The sequence below is a fragment of the Camelus bactrianus genome, chromosome 26 (assembly GCF_048773025.1).
Source record: "Camelus bactrianus isolate YW-2024 breed Bactrian camel chromosome 26, ASM4877302v1, whole genome shotgun sequence".
Lineage (NCBI taxonomy): Eukaryota > Metazoa > Chordata > Mammalia > Artiodactyla > Camelidae > Camelus > Camelus bactrianus.
Genome location: NC_133564.1, coordinates 10,321,751 through 10,336,757, shown reverse-complemented (window position 1 = coordinate 10,336,757; position 15,007 = coordinate 10,321,751). Strand labels below are relative to the sequence as shown.

The 15,007-nt window shown below is 43.8% G+C and overlaps 1 protein-coding gene across 5 annotated transcripts in view; it reads right to left on the bottom strand.

The window, feature by feature from the left end:
- The window catches only part of MCPH1 (microcephalin 1), a 188,071-nt gene that overhangs the window by 112,277 nt on the left and 60,787 nt on the right, over positions 1-15,007 (bottom strand). For all 5 annotated transcript variants that reach the window (XM_074353774.1, XM_074353777.1, XM_074353775.1 and 2 more), the window contains one exon: positions 460-537. In XM_074353774.1, coding sequence (XP_074209875.1) covers positions 460-537 — 78 coding nt within the window. The remainder of the gene's footprint in view (positions 1-459; positions 538-15,007) is intronic.

Here is a 15,007-nt window from a genome sequence, read left to right as displayed (position 1 = left end):
TAAGAATTCGAAATACCTGAAAGTCAGTAAAGTTAAGTTGAGTTTTAGAGATAGAACATCAAAATAGAAAGGCCATGTCACAATGCTAGCAGGCCACAATTTTTATACCCATCAGTTCTATCTCTGTTAACAGTCAGTGCGTTATTTTTGAAGCAGTAAGCAAGATATACTACTACCTTCTCAAGAATCCAGTCTTTTTTCATTTCTGTTTTTCTCAATCCTGAGGACTTTAATGGTTAAGATTTTTGAGACTACAGTCCTCACAACTTTTTGACTCACATTCTCACATTTGTTCTTACAAATACATAGACAAAACGTGTTGAGCTGCAAATATGTCTTTTTAGTTATGGTCATAATTGCTCTTGATTTAATAAAAAACTTAAGCCAGTATCTATGCTAATAATAACTTCCTGAGAATATCAGACTGTATTTACCATCATAAAATAACATTTGACTTACAGGAGCTGCAGGGAAGCAGTTAGACAGTTCGAACGGTTCCTCGGAAATCCAATGGCCAAATTCCAAAGACCACAGTACCTACAAGTGACATAAGAAGCAGAAAATGTTTTATAGATTTATTAGGCTCTTAGTGGACAATAAACCAGTTTGAAGACACAGCAAAACCAAAATAAAACAAACAAAGGAAAACCCAGCAGTTGACTATACCATTGATCTGAAGCAGGTGTGCATTGAACACCAGAATGCCATCACTCTTCAGACTGCATAAATACTACATTTTGGAAGAGTAAAATGTCTCACAAACAAGCTTTCATCATCATCATTATTATAAGAACCTGCACATTTTTAGATCATCAAAATAATGTTTTCATTTTTAACTCAACAATACTTGAGATTCTGCAGTCATCTCTACCATATGATGAAACTCCCTAAAAATCTGTATGCTTCTACTTCCCAGAATTTACAACTAAAATAATCAAACTGAATTATGTAACTCACACTTACCTTTTCATCTGCAATTTCCTTTCCTACATTCAGTGAATGTACTCTTGTTTTCTAGGGTTGCTACGTAAACCTTAAGGAGCTTTTGCTGAATTACTAGGAATGAGGTCTAGGTCTTCTTTTTTTGGTAGTTTGTAAAGTTAAGAACCACCTACGGGATTTCAGTCTGAAATGTTTCCTTTTTAATATATTAAACCTAGTACTTATCCAACATGAGACAGCAATTTTTTGTTTCTAAGAAAAAGTGAGCATGATAGTGGAATAAAGACAAGAACAGAATAGAGAATCTGATCATTCTCAGCAGTGGCCTGGATCTTACTTTCAACACCTGCAGTTACTTACTCAACAACTATTTCTTTCTACTCACTCTCCGTTCACCTGTGAACAACTTACTGAGAGCCCACCATGAGTAAGATCCCAAGCTGGGTCCTGGAAGCCCACGCCTGAACCTAGAAGGGACATGATGGCAAACCACAGATGCTGGCTTCTCCAGAGTGGTGCTGTGTGAATCCACGGGAGAAAGCAAACTAACTCAGGCGAGGAGGACCAAGAAAGGGTCCACAGGGGCTGACATTTTAAACTGAGTAGAAGTTCAACGGGCAAAGAGGGAGGCAGCCGGAAGGGGAGAGGGCGCTCCAGCTCAGGGAGAATACCATGAGCCCAGACGGGTTAAAGGAGGTTCTTCTCTGGGCTGCAGAGGAGGGAGCTCTGGAAGGAGTGGTAAGAGAACAGGGTTGGCCAGCTCCAGATGGTAGCAACAGAATGACAATAACCCTGTTTTTGTCCCTGTGTGCTCAGGGCATCCGTGCATAGCAGAGCTGTTGGGGAGGAGAATCAGGAGACAAGCCAGGAAAGACAGGAGCAACAGCTCCATGGGTGCTGGGCCCAAGATGACATAATGAGAATGCAGTACAACACGAGAAATCTGTCTCCATCAGACAGAGACAGAAAGCAGAGAGTTGGGTTCTCAGGGACCCTGTTCAACCTTCAATTAGATCTGTGTGTACATGAGCATTCTGTCATCAAAGTCTGCTTTCATCTCTGCCTAGTTTTTACTGCCCAACCGACATTACAAAAACAGAAAAGAAAAAAAAAGATTTATCTTAAGTTCAATGAAAGAAGGTATTAGAAAATTGGTAACTGGTAACTCTACGCTGAAATGTTTGTCTATGGCTCTTTACGGGTGGTTAAAATAGCCCATTTAAGTCACACAGTGTTTGCCTTACTCTTATCAGTCAATGTACATTATCAATTACAGAGGCACACTAGTTCCCTACAAACTCATATGGTTAGCCCAGGAAATAAAACGCGGGACGTTTCCACATCAGGTTCATTTCAGACACGAGGCATGCCAAAGAACAGCAACAGCGAGAAACACAGCGTAGCCGTGAGAGAGCCCAGGGAACCAGGCTGAAAAGTGCCTGTGGCATCTGAGGTCAAATGCAATCTGCATTAAAATGTCAACTGAAGTCAAACAATCTCTCGGAGAAAATTTGTGTTCTCTGAATTTGTCCCTTTCAAAATGTCATGAAAATGAAGCCGTAAGGCTTCTACAGTAGCATTTTGGTAAATGGGTTAATAAATTTAATTTACGTAGGCATCCCAGGAATGAACACTGTACAGAGATAGCAGAAAACACTCCTTTGATTATGACAGAATCATCGAAGAAAGAGTGTAAATTTTTTCATTAGCCAAACTTATCTTTACCTTGTAGAGTGTTCAAAATAGGGAAAATCTACTCTGCAAGACAGCAGTTAAAGCAGTAAGTGAACTTAAAAATAAAGTTAACCCGACATATTTCTCATAATATATACGACAAGGAAGAAGATAACTGAGAAGCTGTATAAAGCAAGGAACGGCGCTGCACGAACACAGAGGACCAAATCCCTTGTGTACAGCCCGTAAATGAGGGCTGAGTCATCTCAGTACCCAGTGTGAATATGATGCTTCTGACATTTTAAAACCGTCACCCATAAAACTTGAACCCTGTCGATGAATTTAAATAGGGCCCATTTTCTTGCCTTATTACGAGACTGATAACTAGTGAGACCACTTTCCCTAATGTAGGACTGACTACACAACTAATTCCAGACCAGGCAAAACCCAAATGTTTCTCTCTCACTTTATACCCACCTAACCATCCTCCTTGAACAAGGTGAGGGGTGTAGCTACAGTGAGCCCAAGCCAGAAAATGGTGCTGGGATCAGATGCAAGTCAAGGACAGCATCACACACAAGGAAGAGAATGAGGCCAACTAGGGGTGAACACAGCAAAATGAGCACTGTGCGTCCTCACCATCTCCCAATACACAGCTGAAATGACAGAACTAAGAGGAATGGGAGAGAGGCCAGGGCAGATAAAATACGATGATATTCCGAAAGCTGCAAAGCAGACGGAGAAATGGTAACTGACTCAGAAGGGCAAGGAAAGCTTAAACGTAAGTGTCTAGAGAGGGAGTCAGTAGGAAGTGTCCAGTTCCCTGCACAGATTACCAGCATGGCAGACAAACAGGTGCTACTAGTAACCTCTGAAAATGCAGAACAGGCTGTAGGGAAAGCTCCTACCCCACCCTCCTGCCCACCCTCCCCTGCAACAAGACCAAAGTGCAACCAGACGGGCTCCTCTGGGAGCAGTGGGAGACGTACTGGATAAAACCTCTCCAGCGCCGCCCTTCCCCCAGGACCCAAGCACAGAACCCCATGGCAGGACACGGCCCCTTCTATTTGGTGGGCGCGGATCAGCCCAGGGGGAAAACGACATGCTGATACTGATGCTCAGACTTCCCTCAATCAAGCACCTCCATCATGTCAGATTATCTATGTGCATCACTCAGGCAGACAGGATTTCAATCAGCTTTTCAGTCTTCACTATTAAACATAACTTTATACCCATTTGATAAAAGCCTCTAGCACGAAAACAGAGACCAAAACAAACAAAAAGGGGACTCCTGGGATCCGAGTGATGGGAAGTCCCAGGAACACAGCTGCTCTGTAGACCCAGGGAGAGCCAGCCTCATGGGAGCATCACAGCACAGGGGTTTGTGGGGCGTCTCCAAGAAAAATAAATGGGATTGGAAGATTATACAGTGTGTAGCTTTGGAGAGGAATTACAATGCCTTTAGAATTTCCTGCAGTGAGTTAGTGATGGATACACAGAAAACTAAGCCATGAAAATAACTGTCAATGATTCGCTCAGGAAAAACAAACAAGAATTGCTGGAAATGAAATAGAATCGTAGTACTTTACACGGCTCTACTCAAGCAGCATCCACTCGGTCCCCCGAGCGTGTGTAGGTTTAAGTGTGCACGTGTTTATATGCATATACAATATGCTAAACAAAAATCAGAATCTTACTGGGTAAATGAGGAGGGAACGTGTATGGAGTCGTGAAAGCTATAGTCGTATTTTAATCTTCCATAGAAGGAAGCCTACAGACAATGTCTAAAAGGGAAAAATCCAACAACAATGGCAGGAGAAGCATTTTATTTAGAAATATATAAATAAAATATCAGACGGGTATTTTTAGGAGTGAGACTCCAGACTGGGGAACAACATGGTAGGGACTGCCGTTTTCTACTAGAGGCCTCATAAATTATACTTGATTCTGAAAACATTTTATTTGGGGTAATTTTATGCTTACAAAAGGATTGCCAAAACAGTACAGAGAGTTCCCATTTACCCATCACCTAGATTCCTCTATTGTGTGATCTCCAGCTTCCCTCTTCTCTTCCAAAAGCGTTCTGCAACTAGGACTGGCCTGTCAGTTATCTCCGAAAACATCTGGCTGGGCCTCTCACTGGAACTTAGCTGACTGTATAGATCAAAATGCGGAGAACCGATAGCCTAAAAATTAGGAGTGTCCCACTTCATGAACATAGTATCTCTCTCCTTTCATTTAGGTCTTTTAAATTTTTCTTCAGAATTTTGAACTTCTCAGCATCCTGCAAATATTCTGTCAGATTTAAAGTTAAACATTTCAACTTCTGGGGCTGCTAATATAAACAACATTAAAAAAAAATTAGAATGCCAGGTGTTTGTTGCCAGTACACAGAAATACAACTAAATTTTGTATATTAACCTTGTATGCTTAAACTTGCTGGACTCAACTTACTACTGGTTGAAGGAGCTTTTCTGTAGACCTGTTGATGTTTTCTATGTAGACAATCATTATCTTATGTGAACAGTTTAATTTCTTCCTTTTCCAGTCTATATGCGTATTTTTTTTCCTGCCTGATTGCACTGGCTAGAACTTCCGATACAATGTAGAAGAGGAGCAGTGAGAGTGTTAAAGCTGCTTGGACAATTTTGTGAGGCAGATAAATTTGGTTTATTATAATAGCATAGACCCAACCTGTTCTGCATATAAACTAATGTATCTGTGGAAAGCACAAGATTTCTTTAAGTAAAAAAAGTGTCTGTTGTTATTCAGTACTGATGCTAGCTAGTTCTCACAAGCTTTTATTAGATTCTTCAACACTATTCTTCAAACAATAATTAGAAAATTCTGAGGGATCAAAAGAACTATAGCTCAGGATCAATAAATGCCACTTTCTAAACCAGAATGAATCAAATTGATTTTCCTTAACATTCACCTTAGTTTCTTAATATTTTCTTAATTGCCTAAGAAATTTTCTTCAGCAGTCTTAAAAAATTGTGATCATCCACAGAGTATTTAATAAGCAAAAGCACTAGTTTTTAGTATCCTTAATTTTTGACTTCCCAAAAAAAAGTCAAAGAGCAGGAAAACAAGTTATTCCCATGTAAGCGATGAGAGGAGGCTGGGATGAGAGACAAGGCAACCCGTGAGACAGTTTTTAGGTTGCCTTTGAAAACCTGAATGAGCCCAGGTGATAATGATCCGCTTCTAGTGTTGATATGTTGATAATTACATTGCAACAGGAGGCTGGTTTAACTCACTTGAGAGTATCACTGATTGTGCTGAAAACACTAATTAACATTCACCATGTCTCTCAGTCATTGTAATATTGATTATTCCAAGTTTTAAATAGCCAGACTAACCACTGTTTTGGGACCTGTCTCCAGAGCATACCACCTACCGTATATAACTACTAAATTCAGCTGCAGTTCGGTACCAAGGATACATGCGAGAACATAGCAGCTAAATGGGAAAAAAAGTCGCGGGGGGGGGTTCTTTGTGGGAAAAGTCAACAATATTCTTTGCATACAAAAGACTTCATATTGTATAAAACATCAGCTGAGTAATTAAAATTCAAATCTTATGGTTAGAAACTTGGACCACAGATTTAACCCATGGGAATCTCACTAATTTCAAACAGTTCAAAAGGATCCAGTCTTCTCTACTGTAATCACTGAAAAGAGACTGGGCTTGACTTCATTACTCCCTGTCTCACCCTCTTTCCCTGGACCAATTGTGGTAAAAAGAAACTTGGTCGTAAGACCCTGTGGAGGTGTGGAAACACAGACTCAGCATTTCCAGATTTCTTCTTTTCTATCCAAGAGTAACAAAAATGGCAATTATTAATTTTTTTTGCTATTTTAAGCTAGAAAAATTATAAAAATAAAATTATAAATATTTTTCTCATCGGAATTTATAGATTCTTTACCGCAGTTATGAGAGTAATTGGTTTTCTCAAGCAACAAAACCTTAAGAAAATTTGCTGCAGACCCCAGGCGACGAAGTTAAACCAACATCCATCTCTATAGCTTTGTGACAAGAGGCTAGTTAGTTACCTTTTTGTCAGAAAAGAATATTATACATCATTATATATTATGAACCCATCTATGTGTAGTTAATGAAATAATTGTGGTGATAAAGTTATTTCTAGGTTAAGCTTCAGGAGGAAAAAATGGGGGCTACCAATATTATAATTTTTAATAACAATATAACAGGGTGCTTATGTCCCAAACACTTTGGAGCCAGAAAACAGAGGAGGTCTAGTCTTCCAGAAAGCCCAACTTGAACTGCCAAAGTCTAAAGGCAACAATATTTGTTCCAAAATAAGTATTTCCAACACATCTCAACTCCATCATTTAAAAAATACAAACCTATTCAGTAGTCTGTCTCAATGAGGCAATTTTCCACATGTGGTTTTTTTAAAATTGAGGTGAAATGCACATAATACACAATTAAGCATTTTAAAGGGTGCAGCTTGGCGGCATTCAGCTTGTCCGCAATGTTGTGCAACCACCTCCTCTTTCTAGTTTCGAAACTTCTGAATCAGCCCAGGAATACACCCAGAGCCCACTAAGCAGTGACGACCCCTCCTCTGCGCCCGCCGCTGGGCACTGCAGTCGGCTCTCTGCGGACCTTCCCGTTCCAGATGCAGTGGATGAAAGGAATCCTGCAGGATGGGACCTTCTGACTTCTTTCAGTTGGCATCACGCTTTCAAGGTGCACAGAAGTTATGAACTGAATGAAGACCAGTGAGAGGTGCCCCAAATGCTTGCTGAATGATAACAGTGCTTGATATTTACTGAGTGCTCACTGGACACTTACTGCCCTAGCGTCACCCAGCTGCTAAGTGGCAAAGTTTGCATCAAGTCACTCTCTTATCCATTAGTCCTTTAAAAACACACAAGGAGGTGTTGCAGTCACAGGAAGAATATATCCAAGTTTAAGGGAGCAAAAGATAAAGATCTTCGCTAGGCTATCTCTGGAAGTAGATATGCCAGAAAGCAGATGGGCTCTGAATCGAGGAAAAGCTGAATTCAAAGTCAAAATCCACCATTTTCAAGCACTGTGACTGCGAGCAATTAATTAAAGCTGTTCAAGTCTCAGTTTCCACGAGGGCTGGTGCACTGACGAGCTGAGAGGGAGTATGTTAAGTCCCGTGGCGGGATAGCACCACATCACTGACAGTTCTGCGTGACTAACATCGTCTGGAAGCATGGCCACCTCGGCCCTGAAACGCGCCAGCTGGGCGCTGGCTCCCCCAACATGGTCCTGGGACCAGCGGCCCGCACACCACCTGGGAGCTGAGAGCAGAGGAAGGAGCTTGGGACCCAGATGCCCCGAGTCAGAATCTGCATTTTACTAAGATCCCCCAGTGATTCGTGTTATTAAGGTCTAAAAAGCACTGCTCCAGCTGTCTCAAAAAAGTCTGGCGGGTTGGGGGCAGGAAACCAAAAACTTAACACAACCTGTTTAACCAAGACAGAGAAAATAAGCAATAAAGTACTAAAAATAAGTAGTTAAGAATTCTTTTCCCTTTTTAAGAGATATTAACGGACAGAGACTAAATACCAGATGGTAAGAAGAGAAAGAAGCTACATGTTGATGTATGTTTGAATATCCTTACAGAACATTTGGCTATAGTGTTTGCAAACATTCAAGTTAGATTTATTCTGCTTATATTTCACCCAATCTTTTCTAGCCTGCAAAAATGAAAATGGATTGTTCTTGGATTTTAGAGCTTAACTGCTCACGATGAGCCACTTTTTACATATTGCTAAACAGAGATCAGGGTGACCCAGCATTTCATCAGCGGACTTAAATGTGAAGTCCAAACATCTTTATAAATAACACAAGCTCTGCTTTTCTTATCAAAATGAAAACAAAGAAATAAATATAACACATTCCAATGTAACTACAATAAATAGCAGAAACAGCACTTCGCTGTACGAAAACAAAGCAGAACTTATTATTACCCCCACAGATAATAAACCAAATATTATGGCTACTAAGAGTAACCACTGTTTTCTGTTCTTTTCATGAATCTGAGTTATAGTTTTTTTTTTCTTAGATGAGCAACAGGTCATCTTATTTTCATGAATTTTGACAGGAAACACATGAACTATGTGGGCACTTTTATCACTTCGAATGCTGGACAATAGTTTCATAGGACCCTTTCAGCCCATCAGAGGCAAGACGACATTCCAAGATTTTTAAAAGAAATAACAATTATTAGTCATCCATCTGATCAATCATCCATCCCACCAGTCAGTGCTGTGGCCCACGTTCCATCTGGAGCCCCGGGCCCCCTAAGTACAGGCAGGCTCAGCCTCTGCCCTCAAACAACCTGCAGTCACCGAACAACCAGCATCACCTAGAAAGGTGCTGCTTTCACGTCTCACAGTCTTTGCTCTGCCCTCGTCCCTCGTGCCAAGAGGGTACGGCCATCTCGACGTGAGTGTTACCACGAAAAATGCTGTTTACAATTTAGCAGTTGAAATAAACGTTCTACTTCATAAGGTGTCCATGGAATACTAAAAATGCCCAAAGGGAAAAAAAGGGGCCTGTGCATGACACTAAGGCTTGTGTTCCGGTCTTTCTTGTTTTGCTGCCGTCCAGCAAACTCAAATCAAAAAGAGTTCCAGGAAACAAAGTTCGGTGGAGCGCTTCTCTGCTCACTGAGGGACCCTCCCCGATGCTGTCTGACACGGCAGGAAGCGGGTGGCCCGCCAAGGGAGCCAGGGAGGACTGTGCTCAGGACAAAAGCACTTGGTCTGCTCAGCTTCACGAGAGACACAACCAGGGACCACACAACCAGCTGCACTTATGTGTCAAGGCTAACGTTCTAAGCCTGTGAACTCCCTGGGAACCATCACTGTTTGCTAAATTATGACGTTATGGAGAACTTTAATATTCAAGCACAGGATATTCGTTCTTTCAGCAGAACAAGGATCAGTTCAAAAGAACTAAGAAATAGAGCTACGGTGTGTCCAAGGCAAGCGGTCACTTCAGCTGACAAAATCACTTTTAGCCACGCATTTCTTACTATCTGCTAAAAAGCCTAAAAGGTTTCCTGCAGAGAACCTCCCAGAGCAATGAACTTTAGGAGAAGTACATCGTGTAGCAAAGTGTTGTCAATTATAATTTTGAAAAATGTACAACAGTTTTTTTTTAAATCCAGTATTTCTTACATCAGCTCTCTTCAAAATCTAATATTCCCACTAAAGCCCCATCACAGAGGGTGCCTGTGCAGACCTGAATAGAGTTCAAGTATGATTCTGCTTGGCAGTCTATTCTAACTCAGGAATGGAGCTTAGAAACAGAAAAGAACAGACAGCTAACAATGTCCCCAAGGTCACCAACAGATGTCTAAATGGGGGACAGCTGGACACAATTTTTGAAAATTTCCAGAGAATGAAATCAAGGTTGCATCTTCTGATGATAACCTGAAACCAAGATACTCCGTGCTACTGTTTAAACAAGAACTGCTTCACTGGGATGTCAGAAACAGAAGCAAAAGTTTAGGAAACTCAACAGAAAGTTGCAAAGTTTAAATAATAAAGATGTACCTTGAGGAACAGCTGGTCTTTTTTTCTAAAAATGAGCTTGGAATTTGTGAATCAATTCCACCTGGACTATCGAGGTCTTGGAATTCTTAATCATAAAGCCAGGAAGAGATCATTTGAGGTTTAAAAAAGTGGAGAGCTGGCAGCTCTACTCAGTTGCCCAAGTTAAACAAAACAAAACAGAAACAGTGAGACCCCCCAAGGGCCGTATTTAGAAAAGGGAGGGCAGCCAGATGCACAGAACCAAGCGGAGTCACTTCATTTGTGCACCCGTGGTTTTCTGTATTTACAGTTTGCCAAATAGAGGAACTTCTGCTTTAACGTCCATAACTTTCACCTAGTTTCTTTCTGCTAAGCCAACAGATTCAGGTGCTTCACCAGACCACCCCCAATCCATCAGAGCAAAACCAAACTGTCAAGCCCCAGGAACGCTGTCTCTCGATTGGCCCCGCTGAGCTGTATTTCATGCTGCCGCTGGCCAGACACCCAGAGTAGAGACAGCTCGACACACTCAGTCTCTTCACTAGCTGTAACCTCTTCCACGCCCTTATCATTCAACTTCATGTTTTCAGGTCTCTGACCACATCCACCTGGTCAAACCCAACTGTCATCGCTCTGTCCTCAACCTGTTCACCTCTAAGTGGAATTCAACACAGTCTCCTCCTGGGACTGCTCCTCTTCGGCTGAGCGTCCGTTCTCCTGCTGGTCTACCTCTGTCACTACCTGGCTCTTCTTGGTTTTGCCTGCCTGCTTCTGTTTCCTCTCCCCAACTTCTAATGGCTGCACAGCCCAGGGCTTGGGCCTAAACTCACTCCCCAGGGACCATGGCTTTAAATACCACCTGTGCATTAATGGCTCCCAAATGGGTATTTACAGTCCAAATCTTTGCCTTGAATAAACAAATAAACACTAAATTATAGAAAATGCAATTTGGTATTTATTTTATAATTTAATGTGATATCTCTAGGTGAATGTGAATGTTTGAGAAATCTCAAACCCAGCAGGTATAAATCCGAGTTGTGTATTGTTCCCCAAACCCTGCCAACGTTTTTCTCCCCCAGGATCCCCTATCTTGGTAAATGGCACCACTGTTACCCTCCAGGATTCTCAATCATTTCCAGGTGCTCCAGTACAGAATTTAGACGGGAGGCGTCTTGACTTCTCCGTTTCCACATATCACACGTTACCAAACCCCGTTAGGGTCTTCCTACAAAGCACACCGATCTGCTCTCTTCTCTCTCCCTACCTACCGTGGTCCCAGTCATGGCCAGTATCACTTCTCACCCAGATGACTGTAACTGCGTCCTTCAGGTCTGCCTCTGCTCCTTCCTCCCTGCAATCCATTCTTTACACAGAACCAGAGAGAAAAACGCCAGCCCCCCTCGGGTTAAAACACTCCCAGGGTCCTGACTGTGACTCTCAGAGCCACACTCTGGTCTGGACAGGCTCCTCCTTCGGATTCAAAGAGCCTCTGGGCTTTCTCTCCTGCGTCTCAGCTTCAAGACCCGTGGCCTGGCTCTTCCATGTCAGGTGTGCCGAAGAGATTCTGCTCAGCACCGTCACACAGCAGAAGAACCAGTCATCACTGTCAAGTTACGAATTCCAAAATGATGGTGGACCCTCACTGACAGCAGTCAACGGCTGCATTCCAGGTCACTCCACAGCCCCCACCCTGGACACAACTTGCCTTCCTCCAACTCTACCAGTCACTGTGAGGGGACAATCAGTCCTGCTCACGCATCTCTGCAAATGTTGTCACGAAGGGCGACACCGAAGCCCTGGATCTTCCGGGTGAATCACTTTCCCTATCTGTCCTCAGACACGAGACTGCGGAGCGGGGCAGGCGCGCGGCCCTGGGGTGGAGAAAGCGCGCCGGGGGCGTGGCCAGGATGAGCGGCCTGATGGCAGGGGCGGGGCCGGTCCAAACAGGCCGCAGGAGGGGCTGAGGGAAGGGGCTCGGGCGGGCGGGCCAGAGAGATGTTCCGCAGGCTGCACGTGGCCCAGGGCCGAATCTGCCGTTCTCCTCACGAGTCTCCCACCAGGCGCACCTGCAGATGCCGGAGGGGAACCCCTTTACCGAGGCTGTTTCAAAGATTCACATCCAAGTCCGAGGAGCTATTTTTCCCGGGTGTCTCCATCACCAAACAGAATAATATTCCCCATCTCTCCAGGTCCTTGAGACAGTCAGATGTGAAACTGCTTTTTAAAGTAGAAGACTTTACCCGGGGTAATCCGCGGCAGAGTAGAAAGGACTTTGGAATAGAGCCAGTGAAGGGCCCAATCCCCAAGCTGGAGACCTCAGTCAGCTTGGTGTCATCGGCGCCCAGCACGCAGCTGCAGCCAAAGACTGTTCGCTAGAGAACTTAAAACCCTGGTGACAAACGTGGAAGATGAAGTACATTCTGTCCAAAAATTATTCAGAGTTAATGCGCCAACTTCAGGTTCAAAAAAGAGAGAAGGAGAATGTTCTCAACAGTCCACAGTCTCGGAAAGGCCAGAGTCCCAGCGAGAATCCCGGATCCCAGGCTGGCGCCTCCAGGGCTTGTGACTCCAGGAGAGTGACTGAGCAGTCCTCTAAGTGAGATGAGGGGCACGGACCACGTTCCACTCTAATTCTGACGTTCGATTCTGTGCTCTCGCCAATAACATACACCTTATCAAACTGGTCGCTCTCCGAGTCCAGCATGAGAAAGCCAAATCTGACCCGCGCTGCTCCAAGGAAACGGACCCGCGGTGATAGCACTTTCTTCTGATTTATGAAACACTTGATTATAAGATGTTTTTCTGTCCTAAGAGTTAACCGCCTTGTAATTTGGCCAAAGAATTGAGTTAGCCTCTATGCCCTATATTTGCATTTAGAACGGATTTAGCTTTAAAACCCTATATCAAGCCTTATTCAAAAGCAGTCAGAACCAACGTTGTTTCACCTGAATGCAGGCTGAGCCGCTCCTCACTCCTCTGCACATCTTTGGGGGGGGGGGGCGAAAGGGAGGAGGGGTGGCAGGGTCACCTCTGCCCCTGGACGGAGGTGGTATGTCGGCGGCGGAGGTAAGTCAGGAAGTGTGTGGGAAACGCTGCGCAAAGCGTGTGACAAGGCAGAGCAAGAACTCAAGGGGCACCACACGTGAACAAAGTATTACAAGACTTAAGTCTAAATGGACACTTCGGTCAAATCGATCTGTTTTTCTGTTGTGTTACTTCCTGTCTCCCGTGAACAGGACACAGTCCTCGGCTTCTGTGTTTCTGACAGGCAGTTCAGTCACGAAGCAGGAAAAACATAAGCTGTTCCCTTTGCTGAAAACAGCAGAGTTAACAAGGGAAGTAGGAACTGCTGTAAATAAGGAGGGATTGCCGACACCGTTTAAAAAAAAAAAGATTAAAAAATTCAGACTGAATTTTGTTATACAATCACCATAATTTTTTTTGATGTGACTAACCGGGCCGCATACAACCATCTAATTTTGAGGAGCTGCTGGAACTCTCCTTTACAAAAAATTTCCAGAGAATACCACACAAACCCTGAAATAAAAACATTCTCAGTGATGTTTTTCTTGGAGGCGAGTGTATAGCATTCGCCAAAAGGAATATTTTAAGAATCCCCCAAATTGCATTGGGGACAAGGAAGAAGGGGGCGGACCACAGGGAGAGAGTCATGCCTGTTACACAAAGACACTGCGAGCCTTCAAGAGAAAACGCAACTTGCGGGTGGGCGTTAAACTGCGTCTTAAGCTTTAGGAATGACCCGGAGTGGCTTCACAGAAGACAGGGGCAACTTTGCTCCCTCAAAAGGTTATCACCTTTGCTCGACTGAATTTCTTGAGAAAATTAAAGGAGGAGGCCATTCAGAAAGAAGCAGTTATCTTTGTTTTATCTAAGATGCAGGTGGACAGGGAAAGGGATTCAGTTCATTTTTGCACTTTTTTTCCTTAGGGCAATCATCTGTTCACATCTATGAACATGACACCCCCTCGAGGGGAAACGTGTGTGTCATCACAGTTACGTGAACAGGCATTTTTCTTTAAGCCACAGTCTACCCGGTGCTTTTCGATTTCCTGGGAGTTGGCGTGAGTGCAGTGTCTGGGCATCACGGGTAAGCTGTTTCATAGTGAGACACAAATTCCAAAACTCTTACTCAAAATCTGAGAGCGATCACTTGCAGTGATAGCACTCTTGATGGTTTTGGAGAAATTTAAATTATACGAAAATCAGTAGTATGGCGGCTTTAAGAGAAGAGGTGTTTCAAATACACTGAAATCTTCCAAAGGAGGGGCATCTTCTCAGGTTCCTTAAGGGCAGATGCAGACACCCCTCCTGTGGCCCACCCAGACATGCCCGTCCCGCCCCCTCTCACGCTCTCCTTCCGCACGAAGGGGCCCCGGCCGTTCAGACTCCACAGAGCCTCTTCCCCAGCGAGTGCCAGTGGCGTTTATGAGCTTCTGGGACATTCCCCAGACCCAGCCTTGGACGGGACGCGTCCACGGCCAAGTGGTCCAGAGCAAGTGTCTTTTTTCAATTTGGGGGTTAAGGCATTCTTTCCATATGTAAAACTGTGGGGACAGGATGTAGTAGTTGATTTTTATAGCTCTTGCGGGGGATTAAGAAGTTATTTCTGTTGCAAGGCTAACGTGCGTTAAGTTCTCACTTTTGGCCCGCCTGCCACGAGCACCGCACAGTTTTAGCTCTTAGCTCTCACACGTCCTCCGGAGGACACCCCATCACTGGATCTGCTTCCTGGAGGAGGAACTGCAGCTCAGTGAGACGGAGCATCTGACCTAAGGCTGCCCGGCCGGAACACCCCCGCACCCAGGCGACTCAGCACAGTTGGTTCC